Source organism: Malaclemys terrapin, chromosome 1 (genome assembly GCF_027887155.1).
Source record: "Malaclemys terrapin pileata isolate rMalTer1 chromosome 1, rMalTer1.hap1, whole genome shotgun sequence".
NCBI lineage: Eukaryota > Metazoa > Chordata > Testudines > Emydidae > Malaclemys > Malaclemys terrapin.
In genome coordinates, this window is record NC_071505.1 from 146365266 (window position 1) to 146380662 (window position 15397).

Genomic DNA, 15397 nt, shown 5'->3' on the forward strand with positions numbered 1-15397 from the left:
ATATACTCTGTGCATTGTTTCATCTTGGAGAAGGGACCCATAATTAACAGAGAGAGATTGATGAACACCATTCATACAAGAAATTATACTAGAAGGAGCTGTGGATGCAGCTTTGGGCCCATCCACATAGTGTGACCAGGTGTCCAGTTTTAGACCAGAACACCTGGTCAAAAAGGGATCCTGGCAGCTCCAGTCAGCACTGCTGACCAGGCTGTTGACTGCCCGGTTGGTGGTGCTGCGCAGCGGGCCTGGCAGGCTCCCCGCTAGCCTCCGTGCCGTGCGGCTCCTGGAAAGCAGCAAGCATATCCCCGCTCTGGCTCCTAGATGCAGGGGCAGCCAGGGAGCTCCGCACACTGCTATTGCCCCAAGTGCCGCCCCCACAGCTCCCATTGGCTGGGAACCATGGCCAATGGGAGCTGCGGGGACGGGGCAGTGCACAGAGCTGCTTGGCCACACCTCCGCATAGAAGACAGAGGGGGGACATGCTGCTGCTTCCGGGAGCTGCTTGAGGTAAGCGCCGCCCGGAGCCTTCACCACTGACCCCCTCCTGGGCCCAAACCCCCTGCCTCAGTCCCAGCCCTAATCCCCTTTCCCCCCTCCAAACCCCTTGATCCCAGCCCTGAGCACCCTCTTACACCCCAAACCCCTCATCCCCAGCCCAACCCCAGATCTGCACCCCCAGCCAGAGTCCTCACACCCCCTCGCACCCCAACCCCCTGCCCGAGTCCAGAGCCTTCTCTCGCACTCTGAACCCCTCAGCCCCAGCCCAGAGTCCCCTCCTGCACCCCAAATCCCTCATCCATGGCCCCACCCCAGAACCCGCACCCCCAGCCCAGAGCCTGTACCTTCTCCCACACCCCAACCCCCTGCCTCATCCCAGAGCCCCCTCCAATACTCCAAACCCTCATCCCTGGCCCCACCCCAGAGCCCGGACCTCAGTTGGAGCCCTCAACCCCTCCCACACCCCAGCCCCCTGAGCCAACCTGGTGAAAATGAGCTAGTGAGTGAGGGTGGGGAGAGCGAGTGACAGAGGGAGCGGGGATGAGTGAGCGGAGCCTCGGAGAAGGGGTGGGGCATGGGCGGGGCCTTGGAGAAGGGACAGGGCAAGGGTGTTCAGTTTTGTGCGAGTAGAAAGTTAACAACTCTACATCCACACTAAAAACAGTTGTTTCTGTAACTATTTAGAAGCATTGGTTATAAGTAACTCCTGTAGTGCTTTATCTACTGCTGCTAATAATTCAGGGATTGTGGATGTTTTTCAAGAGAGCTTCGCTAAACCACCCAAGATTTCCATAAGAAATCCCATAATCCTCTGCCCATTCAGGAAACTGACTGTTTTCCACTCTGGAGATCTTCATGGTAGTCCAGCCTGCTGTGCTCTCTGGCTTTAGGAATTAGTGACCATAATATAATTACATTTAACATCCTTGTGGCAGGGAAAACACCACAGCAGCCCAACACTGTAGCATTTAAAAAAATGAGGATGTTAAACAGAAATTAATAGGTACAGTGCCAAAAGTGAAATCTCTGCAAGCTGCATGGAAACTTTTTAAGGACATCATAATAGATGCTCACCTTAAATTTATACCCCAAATTAAAAAACATAGTAAGAGAACCAAAAAAGTACCACCGTGGTTAAACAACAAAGTAAAAGAAGCAGTGAGAGACAAAAAGGCATCCTTTGAAAAGTGGAAGTTAAATCCTAGTGAGGAAAATAGAAAGGAGCATGAACACTGGTAAATGAAGTGTAAAAATATAACTAGGAAGGCCTAAAAAGAATTTGAAGAACAGTTAACCAAAGACTCAAAAAGTAATAGCAAATTTTTTTTAAATACATCAGAAGCAGGAAGCCTGCTATAACCAGTAGGGCCACTGTACGATCGAGATGCTAATGGAGCACTCAAAGACGATAAGGCCATTGCAGAGAAACTAAATGAATTATTTGCATCGGCCTTCACAGCTGAGGATGTGAGGGAGCCTGAGCCATTCTTTTTAGGTGGCAAATCTGAGGAACTGTCGCAGATTGAGGTGTCATTAGAGGAGGTTTTGGAACAAATTGATAAACTAAACAATAATAAGTCACCAGGACCAGACAGTATTCACCCAAGAGTTCTGATGGAACTCAAATGTGAAATTGCAGAACTATTAACTGTAGTTTGTAGCCTATCATTTAAATCAGCTTCTGTATCAAATGACTGGAGTATAGCTAATGTGACACCAATTTTTAAAAAGGGCTTCAGAAGTGATCCCAGCAATTACAGGCCGGTAAGCCTGACTTCAGTACCAGGCAAACTGGTTGAAACTATAGTGAAGAACAAAATTGTCAGACACATAGATTAACATAATTTGTTGGAGAAAAGTCAACATGTTTTTTGTAAAGGGAAATCATGCCTCAGCAATCAATTAGAATTCTTTGATGGGGTCAACAAGCATTTGGGCAAGGGGGATCCAGTGGATATAGTGTATTTAGATTTTCAGAAAGTCTTTGACAAGGTCCCTCATGAAAGGCTTTTAAGCAAAGTAAGCTGTCATGGGATAAGAGGGAAGATCCTCTCATGGATTGGTAACTAATTAAAAGATAGGAAACAAGTGGTAGGAGTAAATGGACAGCTTTCAGAATTGAGAGAGATAAACAGTGGTGTCCCCCAGGGGTCTGTACTGGGACCAGTCCTATTCAACATATTCATAAATGATCTGGAAAAAGGGATAAACAGTGAGGTGGCAAAATTTGGAGATGATACAAAAGTATGCAAGATAGTTAAGTCCCAAGCAGACTGCGAAGAGCTACAAAAGAATCTCTTAAAACTGGGTGACTGGGCAACAAAATGGCTGATGACATTCAATGTTGATAAATACAAAGTAATGCACATTGGAAAACATAATCCCAACTATACTTATAAAGTGATGGGGTCTAAATTAGCTGTTACCGCTAAAGAAAGAGATCTTAGAGTCATTGTGGATAGTTCTCTGAAAACATCCACTCAATGTGCAGCGGCAGTCAAAAAAGCGAACAGAATGTTGGGAATCATTAAGAAAGGGATAGATAATATGACACAAAATATCATATTACCTCTATATAAATCCATGGTATGCCCATATCTTGAATACTGTGTACAGATGTGGTTGCCCCATCTGAAAAAAAGATATATTGGACTTGGAAAAGGTTCAGAAAAGAGCAACAAAAATGATTAGGGATATGGAACGGCTTTCATATGAGGACCAATTAATAAGACTGAGACTTTTCACCTTGAAAAAGAGATGACTAAGGGGGGATGTGATAGCAGTCTATAAAATCATGACTGGTGTGGAGAAAGTAAATAAGGAAGTGTTATTTACACCTCATAACACAAGAACTAGGGGTCACTAAATGAAATTAATAGGCTGCAGGTTTAAAACAAACAAAAGGATGTATTTTTTCACACAACACACAGTCAACCTGTGGAATTCCTTGCCAGAGGATGTTGTGAAGGCCAAGACTATAACAGAGTTAAAAAACGAACCAGATAAGTTCCTGGAAGATAGGTCCATCAATGGCTGTTAGCCAGGATAGGTGTCCCTAGCCTTTGTTTCCAGAAGCTGGGAATGTGTGACAGGGGATGGATCACTTGATGATTAGCTGTTCTGTTTATTCCCTGGGGCATCTGGCATTGGCCACCGTCAGAAGACAGGATATTGGGATAGATGGACAGTATGGCCATTCTTATGTTCATATGATCTGCTTTGGTAGCCTGGATACAAGCGGGGAAGAAATTTTCACAAAATCCCAGAGCCCCTTAAGGTGGGTTCTGAAAGGGAAGCAGCAGCATATCAAGGTATTGATCGTCATACCTAGCTAAAGTGACCTGCAATAAGGAGGGAAAACTCTGAGCCAGGACCAGCTGACTGTGAAATATGACAGTAAATATGTTAGAGAGACAAGCTGGGTGAGGTAGGATATTTTATTGGACCTACTTCTGTTGCTGAGAGAGACAGAAGTGGGTCCAATAAAAGATATTACCTTACCCACCTTGTTTCTCTAATATCCTGGGATCAACACGGCTACAACACTGCATACAACAGTGAATGTGTTGTCTGTTTCTTGTAAAGATAGCTGCGTTGGGAACTTCCAACAACTTTACTTGTTAACTTACTTTAAAGGTGAGGTACAATGCATTTTGTCAGCACCAGTTCTGGGTTCCCAGAAAGGTTTTAGCTGAGATGCCTTTGCTAAGAATTAGGGATAATTTGTGAGGAAACTTCAAAGGTGTCCCGCAGAGATATATTTAAAAAAAAACAAAACAGGAGTCTTTTCTTGGTTCATTTGATTTGTTGCTAATGCAGATCTATTTTGGCTTGATTCAGGTCTAACCAACCCAGTTATTAGATTGTAATACAGTAAAAAGAACAGGAGTACTTGTGGCACCTTAGAGACTAACAAATTTATTAGAGCAAAAGCTTTCGTGGGCTACAACCCACTTCTTCGGATGCAAGTACTCCTGTTCTTTTTGAGGATACAGACTAACACGGCTGCTACCCTGAAACCTGTAATACAGTAAGTGGCTGAATTTTCTTTTCAGAGTAAGACAAGCTCAAGCCTGCCCCCTGCTGAAATTTTTGTTATTTGCATGCTTGGAAAGCAAGTATGGGGACCAAGCACTCTGGGTGCTCTTATTCTCCCAAGACCTCCTCAGAACTTAGTTGCTGACCTCTGAGCACAGTGGGTGAGGAAAACTCTTCCTGAAAACAAAAAAGGACATTCTGTTCCCAAAGCCAGTCCCAGATGATGGAACACCCTATTTCCATGGTGTAAGGATCTGTGTACTCTTGCTTTGAAACAGCAGGAAGCCAGGTAGGAAGCGGATGGGGAAGGTAGGCAGATGCTCTGCATTGAAGAGGAGACAGGGCAATGTTAGGGGTAATACTGTTTTCCTTATTATAAAAAAAAAATCCCATTTTAGTGCTAGAAGAAAACAACTTTCAGGGATTCTTTAGTATTGACACAAGAGCGCTCCTGCTTCTTGGACCCACATGGAACATGTAGCTATTGGCAGCTCCAAGGGTGGAAAGAGTCTTCCTCCTTCTCCTGTGTAGAGTGTAGGCGTGACCACCACATGATCCCCCATACAGATCAGACTGACTCAGTTCTGGAATCTGACTCTTTTTCGTGTAGTCCCAGACCTTGCAAAATCTTTTTCTCAGAGCCCTGTCCCTGCCCAGCCACCCCAATCCTTTCCTGTTCCAATTTATTGCATCCCTCTATGTCAGTGGTTCTCAACCAGGGGTACGCGTACCGCTGGGGGTACGCAGAGGTCTTCCAGGGGATACATTAACTCATCTAGATATTTGCCTAGGTTTACAACAGGCTACATAAAAAGCACTAGCGAAGTCAGTACAAACTAAAATTTCATATGGACAAAATGAAAAAGGAAGTAATTTTTCAGTAATAGTGCGCTGTGACACTTTGTATTTTGATGTCTGATGTTGTAAGCAAGTAGTTTTTAAGTGAGGTGAAACTTGGGGTACGCAAGACAAATCAGACTCCTGAAAGGGGTACAGTAGTCTGGAAAGGTTGAGAATCATTGTTCTATTATGTCATATGTTTCCATGCAGGGCACTCATGCAGCTTGGTTTTGGTGTTGAGTCTACACATTTGTGTGTATGTATATGCAGGTCTCAAAGATGGTGTGTGTGCCTGTGTGCTCAGGTATGGTGTGTCCACACAGCTCAGCTTTGGTGTTTGCAGGGCCGGCCTTAGCAAGAGCGGGGCCCGATTCCTGGGGGCAGGGCTGGGGTCGCGGGGCTGGGGTCGCGGGGTTTGGGTCCAGGCCGGAGCCGCTGGGGCCAGGGCCAGGCTGGGGTCGCGGGGTTTGGGTCCGGGCCGGAGCCGCTGGGGCCAGGGCCAGGCCGGAGTCGCTCGGCCCAGGCCGGGAGTGCTCGGACGGGTCCGGAGCCGTGGGGCCCGAGCTGGGCCGGGGTACTCGGCCGGCACCGCTCGGCTGGGGACGCGGCCGGCGCCCCGGGGCCCGTGCCGGGCTGGAGCCGCTCGGCCAGGGCCGGACTGGGCCGCCCCCCGCCCCCTTACCTGTTGCTGCCGCCGCCTGCCCCTTTTCAGACTTACCGCGAACATCTGATTCACGGGAAGCAGGGGAGGGGGAGGAACAAGGGGAGGAGGGGGAAGTGAGCTGGGGGCGGAGTGAACAGCTGCGGGGCCCTCTTAGGCGCGGGGCCCAATTCAGCTGAATCGGCTGAATCGGCTTAAAGCCGGCCCTGGGTGTTTGTCTATATGTGTTTGTACATACAGTGTGAACACGCACAACTTGGCTGCAGGGGTGCATTTTGGTGTTTGTGCGCATGCTGTGTACACATCCATCCCAGTGCACAGGTGTGTGCGCGAACAATAACCAGAGGAGAAAAAGGTGGAAACTGCCCTATTGATGGCTGGGGACAGAGGCTCTTCCCAGCAGGGCCAGCGCCAGGCACCAGCTTCTCAAGCAGGTGCTTGGGACGGTTGCTCCGGAGAGGGGCGGCACATCCAGGTATTCAGCGGCAATTCGGCGGACGGTCCCTCACACCACCTGGGATCGCGGCTTTTTTGTTTTGTTTTGTTTTTTGTTTTGGCTGCTTGGGGCGGCCAAAACCCTGGAGCCCGCCCTGCTTCCCAGGTACCAAGGGGGCAGTTTCCACTTTAGAACCAAGGACGTCTCGCTGTCGGCGCTGAACGAAGCACTGGGAGGTGGGAATCGGTGGCAAGGATGGGGAGGGGCCAGGTCGGCAGTCGCCATGTTGGTGGTGGCAGCAATGGTGGGGAGAAGGGGCCGTCCGGAAGCCGCCATGTTGGTGGTGGCACTGGTGGGGAGGCTCAGACCGGAAGAGGCGGTGTTGCTGGTGGCCGTGGGGGGAGGGGCAGACCGGAAGCCGGCAGCCCGGTGGCCGGGCCACGCCGCGCTCCGGGCGTTGACAGCGGGGCGCGAGGCCGGATGGTGCCGGTGCTCCCTGGCCTGTTCGTGGGCGGCGCGGAGGCCGGCGCGGCGGCCGGGGCCCTGCAGGCGGCGGGGGTGGGGGCGCTGCTCTCGGTGGACGCGGAGGAGCCGCCCCCGGTGGCGGGGATCCGGACCCTGCATATCCCGGCGCGGGACGAGCCCGGCACCGACCTGCTGAGCCACCTCGACTCCTGCGCCGCCTTCCTCAGCGCGGCCCGGGCGGGGGGCGGTGCCGCCCTGGTGCGATGGTGAGCCCGGGGGGGGGACCCCCAATGTCCGAAGGGCCGCGTCGGACCCCTGGACTGTGCGGCCGGAGGCTGAGCTGTCGCTGCCGGGCTGGTCCGAGGCCCCTTTGCACGGACCTTAGCACCGGGGCTGGCAGCGCCTTAGTCCTTTGTCCGGGGAGAAGTGCAGTGATGCTGGAACTGGGGCGGGGGGCTGCACCCTCTGGCTTGAAGTGGTTCTCATCACATACTGGGTTTACAGTTTGGGTCAATGGCTCTCAACTCCCCCCACTGTGCAAATTTTTCCAGCGTCCCTGAAGAAGTGAGATGTGGTCGGACCCTTCTCCCCTCCCCTCCCCCCCCTGCACTGCCCCCAGTGACCTGGGTCTCAGGAACAGGCGATCCCGTTTTCACCTCCCCTGCCAGGCCGTGCTCACGTTCTCCGCAGCCAGAAGCGGAGCAAAAAGATTAATTTCCCCCAAAACAGATCATTAAAAATGGAAGTGAGGCTTGAAGTGAATTAATTCCCCTAGTGTATTTTCCCCAGTTTTGTTCATGATCTTATTCTAAAGAGTTCTTTGTCTTTCAGCCATGCTGGAGTCAGTCGAAGTGTTGCTTTAGTAACGGCGTATTTAATGAAAACCAACAATCTCACCTTCGAAGAGGCTTATGCCACTATCAAAGCCATCAAATCAGATGCCAAGTGAGTTCTTTGCCCTGTTAAGATTCCTTTCTGTCCCTGTGCGGACTAATGTGTACGTTCGCCATAGCCTAGGAAATGTGCCTCTGATTTTCACTATTGTTCCAGAATGAACGAAGGTTTTGAGTGGCAGCTGAAACTCTATGAAACAATGGGCTGTAAAGTTGATGTGAGCAGTGCCATTTACAAACAGTATCACTTGCAAAAAGTTACAGAGAAATATCCTGGTGAGTGAAGATAATGTCTGAGGTGCTGTGTATTCAGGGGAGCTAGAGCCATTGTAGCTAAGAGTTATTGAACTTGCAGAAGGATGGTATATTATATTTCTTCTAGGGTAGATACTAGTTCCAGGACTGAAATATTAGCACTATCTGAATCAGCCTTTCAGTTACACACTGCTAGCTCTAATCTAGCTTGGTTTGGCAAATCTAGTGATTTATACTAGTGCAATTGAGAGCAGCTAGTGCTCAAATATGGTGATTTGTGCATGTAAAAACCTCGATGGTCTGAAAACTCTGCATGTTGTGTGTATAAAGTTTTGTACACTGAGAGCCATCTGTACATCAGGACAAGATCAAGACATGCTATCTGTAGCTACAAAGCTTCTTGTAATTAGCGCAGTGCAACTCCCCTTTTTAAGCACTAAGTGGTGAGGCTCATCTCTTAGGAACTTCCTAGGGAAGGGGAAGGTAGGAAGTGTGAAGACTGGGGCACGGGCATAGTGCTTTAATTATAAATAGTTCATTAAGTTTGAGTCCAGTTCACAGATTTGTATCATTCACTCTCTGCAGAGCTGCAAGACTTGCCACGAGAAGTCTTTGCAGTTGACCCAACCAGCGTTTGTCAAACTCTGAACAGTGAGGTTCTCTACAGGTGTAGAAAATGCCGGTATGGAGCCTTTCATTTCTCACAAAGTGTTACTTTGAAATAAACTGTTGTAAGGAAAATAGCCTTTGTAGCTTATTGGGTTTGTCTCTTTCAGAACAGGAATAAATCTTTGAAAAACTTTGAATCAAAAGTACGCATGATACTTTCCTTTGCCTAATCTTTGTTTTGTGATCATGAAGGCTAGGTCTACACTACCCGCCTGAATCGGCGGGTAGAAATCGACCTCTCGAATCGGCGCTCTTACTCCACCAGCGGAGGTGGGAGTAAGCGCCGTCGACAGAAAGCCGCAGAAGTTGATTTTGCCGCCGTCCTCACAGCGGGGTAAGTCGGCTGCGATACGTCAAATTCAGCTACGCTATTCACGTAGCTGAATTTGCGTATCTTAAATCGACTCCCCCCTGTAGTGTAGATGTACCCGAAGAATAAAATGCCTCTCAGGCTCTGAAGTCCTTTTGAACCTCTGGGGCTAAGTGTACATCTTCTGTAAGTAGGTGCAACTTCACTTAAGTTGCTTCTGCTTACATCAAAACTAAAACTGAGTTTACTAAGTTGAAACTGTTCAAAATCTGACACCCCCCCCCCTTCTCCTCCCGAAGAAGCCTCTTAACTCCGTAGGTCAGTTGTCTGGTCTTGTTTCGGCCTCTTTTTTTTTTTTAATCATTGGAAATAGGAGAGATTCCTATTTTCTAGCTGTACAGTTCCCAGACACATGTACCTAGATGATCTCATGTTTCATTAGCTAGGAGTTTGCTAAAAGTACACTTCTACCCCGATATAACACGACCTGATATAACACGGGTTCGCATACAACACGGTAAAGCTCTGACATGCTGCTCTGAGCAGCGTGTTAAGGGTGCAGGGCCGGGGCAGAGGGTCTCGGGGGCGGTCAGGGGCTCCCCCCCTACAGGTGGTGGGTCTAGGGAGGCAGGAGCTGTCGGGGGGGGGGGGGGGGGCAATTTTGGGGGCCCCGCAGTCCCAGAGTGGCCTGGGGGATTAGCAGGGGACCGGGAGCAGCCTGCTCCACTTCCCTCGCCCCAGCCCCAGCTGTGTTGCTTGGGGGACGGGATCCTCACCGGCAGCGGCAGAAGCGGAGCAGCCTGGCCCCAGCCCGCTCCACTCCGCTAGCTCCCAGTTGTGGCGTTCCGCTTCCTGCCGCAGGTGAGTGCGGGACCTTTCCCCATCACCCCTTTCCCCGCCCCCCCCCCACCCCAGCAACGGGGCTGGGACTGGGGCAAGGAAAGTGGAGCGGGTTGGGATCGCGTCGGTCCGCTTCCCGCTGCCGGTGAGTGCGGGGGGCGTTCTTTCCCCAACCTCCCCGCACTCACTGGCGATGGGAAGCAGAGCGATGCGGCTGGGAGGTGGTGGAGTGGAGTGGAGCGGGCTGAGGCCACGTTGCTCTGCTGCTGGTGAGTGCCTATCAGGGGGCAGGGGGTGTGGATAGGGGTTGGAGCAGTCAGGGGACAGGTAGCAGGGGGGTTGACTAGGGGGTGGGTCCTGGGGGTGATTAGAGACAGGGGTCTCTGGAGGGGGTGGTCAGGGAACGGGGGGGGGGGGGGGGGCAAAGCAAGTTCGATATAACATGGTCTCACCTATAACGCGATGAGATTTTTTTTGTCTCCCAAGGACCGCATTATATCAGAGTAGAGGTGTAACTACATAAGAAACAAAGTGTAACTGTGGGAAAGAGGCCCAGGGCTGCAGGCATGATAGGATTTGCTGAGGTCGGGAGGCAGTCTAAAAAGGGACAGCCTTCACTGACCTCTTCAAATGAAAAAAGAAAATCTATACTGTATAACCCCATCCATTTGCTGCTGCTACTATTGCCTTGTACTTCACTGTTGTCCAGTTATCTTCAGCCTTTCTTTCTCTCTTTTGTTCTGAAAAATAGACGTTCCCTATTTCGTAGTTCGAGCATTTTAGCCCATGCTGAAGGAAGTGGACCAGCAGCGTTTGCTCACAAGAGGATTACAGATCCTGCTCAGCTTTGTAATGACAGTCGAGTTAAATGTACCTCTTATTTCATTGAGCCTGTACAGTGGATGGAGCCAGTATTGTTAGGAGTGATGGAAGGACAGGTGAGGAGAGCAAGCACTTCACATTGTTTGTCTATGAAACTCCCTTAAGAGACGTTCTCACTTTTTTTTAATGATTCTGTGCATCTGACCAAACTCCTTAAATCTCCTGGTTTTACTGCTCGTGCAACATTGCTGTTACAGCTACAGTCCTTTCAGTCTCCACCACCTCTGAAGCTCATTAATAAGCTGTAAATGTCGTCTTCTCCCACTTCTTACAGCTCTAGGGCTCCCACATGACAATGGTCACCAAATAGCCACTAGCTGATGGAGGATGATACCCAGAGTGGGATTCTGCTTCAGGTATCCTCCATGACAATAGCTTATTAAGCCATAGGACACCTTTTAATAGCTCTGTTGAGTAATATTGTGATTATGCAGCAGAGATGTTTTTAGAGAAATCTTGCAGAATTTCACTTACCCTGTTAGAGATAGTGTGTGTTGTCTTGTTGAACAAGCATATCTAGGTTTTTTCCGTTATCACCAAAATTAAGGACCGGTAAGTAGATTTGATGCCTGGACTGGTGGGTCTTCATGACAATACTGCAAAGCTGAGTTAAACTATATGTTTGCTGCTTTCTCAGCTCCACTTCTGCCAGAAGATTCTTCCTAGCTCTCTTCTGCCCTCCCCAAAATCCCAACTTCACCAAAAATCCCAACTTTCACTCTATGCATCCGAAGAAGTGAGGTTTTTACCCACGAAAGATTATGTCCAAATAAATCTGTTAGTCTTTAAGGTGCCACCAGACTCCTTGTAACTTCACCATGTGTGCAGTTCTGCTGCCTCTTTCTTCCCACATTCCAGAAAAACTTGATTACTTTACTCTACATTTGTTGAAAATGGCTTCCAGAGAAACTTGAAAACAGGTGCTGTTTTCATCGCTCTAGCAGTGGCATACGGTACGGTACACTGGCCTGCGCCTGAAGGTATCACAGGTCTTGCTACCTTGGGTCACAGGTATCGTTGAACTGTTCCTCTGCGATAGTCAGTTCAGAGCCCACATGAGGGAGAAGACGGGTGCTTGGAGACGATAGAGCAATGGGTTACCCCAGGGCTCTGTGCTTTCTCCAACCCTGTTCAACCTTTACATCAGTGACCTGCCAACAATGGAGTCACAAAAGTTCATTTATGCAGATGACATCTGTGGCGGTACCCAGGCCCAGACGTTTCATGAGCTTGATGCCACCTTAAACTGGGACAAGATAAAGTTAGCTGACTACTGTAAGACTTGGTGCCTCCAGCCAAGCGTCATATAAACAGTCTCCAGTTTGTTCCATCTTCATCACGCCAGTGCAACACAAGAACTAAATGGTCAGAAGGCGAAGCATGAAATAAAACTGATCTATCTAGGTGTGACCTTAGACCGCACACTGAGTTACCATGCCCACCCGAAGAAGACAGCAGCTAAAGTTAAGATGCGCAACACTCTTAGCAAACCGGCAGGTTCACCATGGGGTTCTCATGCTCAACTTTGCGGACAACAGCTCTTGCCACCTCGTATTCGGTGGCAGAATACTGCGCACCAGTTTGGAGTCGATCGTCACACACCAGACTGACAGATACGCAGTTACGTGCTGCCACGAGTATCATCTCCGGCACCCTGCGTCCGACTCCACGCCGATGGCTTCCAGTTCTGAGCAATATTGCTCCTCCTCGTATCAGACGAGAAGTTGCCACTGGAAAGTTACTGGAGAAAGTACGTGCCAACTCAAGCCTGCTGCTGCACAATGACCTTTTTAAACCGCCAGCTGCACATTTGCCGTCACGTCGCCCATTATGGTCTCATCCGACGCACCAGGATGTTAGGGCGGAAACACTCTGGCAAGAGGAATGGAATCTGTTATAATCCCCAGCCAGTCCCTCGTCACCAACCCCACAATTTGCCCACTTGGTTTTGACCTGCCCCGTTGCCAGTGGTCCCTTTTGAGCAGTTTTCGGACAAGGCAAGGTGTCTCTGCAGTCATCTGGTATCGCTGGGGCCTTTGTGCCATCCCTTTGTGCAGCTGCGGTGCAACACAGACCGTGACGTGTGTTGTCGATGAATGCCTGCTGACTAGGTTCAGCGGTGGCCTAGAAGAACTGCATCACGCCGCTGAAGAGACCATCGCTTGGCTAGACGACTATGCACACGCTAAATAAATAAATGAGCCACAAAGCGCTCCTGATCAATTTCACTTATAAAACTTTCCCTATTGTCTTCCAAACTTTCTGTGCACTTTCCCAGACTTATCTAATGGACTCAGGTTCTCTCCCCACTAGTGTTCATATGCGACCTTCATCTCCTGGTCATTTCAAACAGTTTCACTTTTGCAGATGCAAAATTCTTCTTTGCTGTAGCTTCTGCCATCTGGAGTAGCCTTCTTCTATCTCCCCAAATCCGTTAGAATCCCAGCTTTGCCTTTACTTAATTATTTTTGTTTCTCTATTTATGCAACTGCATTCTACTATGTAGAGCAGAGGTGGGCAAACTTTTTGGCCCAAGGGCCACATCGGGGTTGCAAAACAGTATGGAGGGCCGGGTAGGGAAGGCTGTGCCTCCCAAACAGCCTGCTCCCCCCCCCCCCCCCGCCCTATCCTACCCCTCCCATTCCCCCCCGACTGCTCCCCTCAGAACCCCTGACCCATCCAACCCTCCCTGTCCCCTGACCACCCTCTCCTGGGACCCCCCGTCTCTAACTGCCCCCCGGGACCCAACCCCATCAAACCCCCCTTCCCTGTCCCCTGACGGCCCCTGCCCCTAACTACTCCCCTGGAACCCTCCCCCCAGGCCCCTTTCGGAATGTGGCCCTGTGAACATGGGCAGGGGACTCAGGAGGAGCAGGGGCAGCTGCAGAGAAGTGGTGGTTTCCCCTTCAAAGCACCGCTTCTCTCAGGCCGGCTGCATGGCTGCCCGGTGCTCCTCCTGAGTCCTCCGGCCGTGTTCTCCGTGCTCCCGCCACCCGCACCGCCAGCCTGCCTCCCCCGCTCCCGCAGTGCAGCCCCTCCCCTCCTCCCCCTCGCGGCAGGTGCGCCGGTGCTGAGCTGCCGGAGTATTATTTAAGGTACCTACATGGGAACAAATATTTAATAGTGGGCTCTTTGGTCTAGCAGAGAAAGTTATAACATGATCCACTGGCTGGAAGTTGAAGCTAGACAAATTCAGACTAGAAATAAGGTGTAAATATTTAACAGTGAGGGTAATTAATCATTGGAACAACTTACCCCAAGGGTCATGGTGGATTCTCCATCCCTGATAATTTTTAATAAATATTGGATGTTTTCCTTAACAATATGCTCTATTAATTATTTTGGGGAAGTTCTGTGGTCTGTGTTATACAGGAGATTAGACTAGATGATCACAATGGTCCCTTCTAGCCTTGGAGTCTGAAACTGTTGATGTGGCCCCAGGCTCTGTAGCTGCTTCCTAGGAGTTCTAGTCCTGAAGTCTGAGAAGTGAATTGTTTGAAAGAGCCTTATATATGGTTGCTTGTGTTTATTGCAGCTTCTGTGCCCCAAATGTACTTCGAAGTTGGGCTCCTTCAGTTGGCGTGGTGAACAGTGTTCGTGTGGCCGCTGGGTGACTCCTGCCTTCCAGATTCACAAGAGTCGGGTGGATGAAATGAAAGCGCTGCCAGTTTGTGGATTCCAAACTGCCAAAACGTGAATGCTGGTGCTTGCTGGCTTTAGTGACTCCCCTGAGGTTCTCTGAGAACTGTTGCCTGTTATAGTGTATCGCTGTGGTCAGCAGTCACCTCTTTCTGTTAGCATGAGGATAGTTTGGCACTACCAGAACATACAATTGTAGCACAAGCTTCTAGTGTTTATGAACACGTGCATCTGTGCAAGAGAGTTGTTTAAGATGAGCTGGATGACTCTTCTTGGGGCTTCTTGTATTTCATAGATTTGGGGAGCCATATGAATTAATAGAAAAAATCCACTGACATCTTTTTAAAAAACCATTGGTGAAATATTGCTGATCGTATAGCCTGCAAGTGTGAAGTGCTAATAAACTCCGTCTAGTCATGCCTATGGTCTTGCAAAATATTTGGTAAAGTGTTGGAACACATTTGACATCGGTAAATACAGAGCAAGAAAGGCAAATTTTGAAACCAGAGTGGTGGTGTGAAGGCTCCTTAGTTTAGAAAGACGACTGCATGTGGCTTTTGCTTGTGGGCTATCATTTCATAGTCGTATTTCTGTAAGACCAGTTCCAAAGGTCCTATGTGAAGGCAGATGTTTATGAAGTGTTCTGAAAAGGGAATGCATGCTGTATGATATGGGCTTATGACCAGAACACAGCATTGGGGAAGAGGAGTTCTGTTCCACTCTTCTGTAAACTGTGTGTGCGGCTGTGGTAAGCTACTTCTCCTCTGCCCCAGTCTCTCCAGTTTCCTCAGCTGGAAAAGGGAGGTGATCATTTTTTGTAAATCACTTGAGATCTCTGGATAGAAGGTGCTGTATATGTACTGTTTAGTCGTGGTGATGGTCTCTTCTGAGGTTGGTTCTTCAACTTTTGTTTAATTTAGATCAAAGAACTCTTTCAAGTGAAGTTAGTAAATGGATGTTGAGACAAT

At 49.3% G+C, this 15397-nt stretch overlaps 1 protein-coding gene across 1 annotated transcript; it reads left to right on the forward strand.

The window, feature by feature from the left end:
• Window positions 1-6893: 6893 nt before the first annotated feature.
• On the forward strand, window positions 6894-14846 carry DUSP12 (dual specificity phosphatase 12). Its single transcript, XM_054042674.1, has 6 exons — window positions 6894-7207; window positions 7773-7886; window positions 7992-8110; window positions 8675-8771; window positions 10660-10846; window positions 14326-14846. Exons 1-6 carry the CDS (start codon window positions 6957-6959, stop codon window positions 14485-14487), a joined length of 930 nt encoding a protein of 309 aa, XP_053898649.1. The 5' UTR covers window positions 6894-6956; the 3' UTR covers window positions 14488-14846.
• Window positions 14847-15397: the final 551 nt, after the last annotated feature.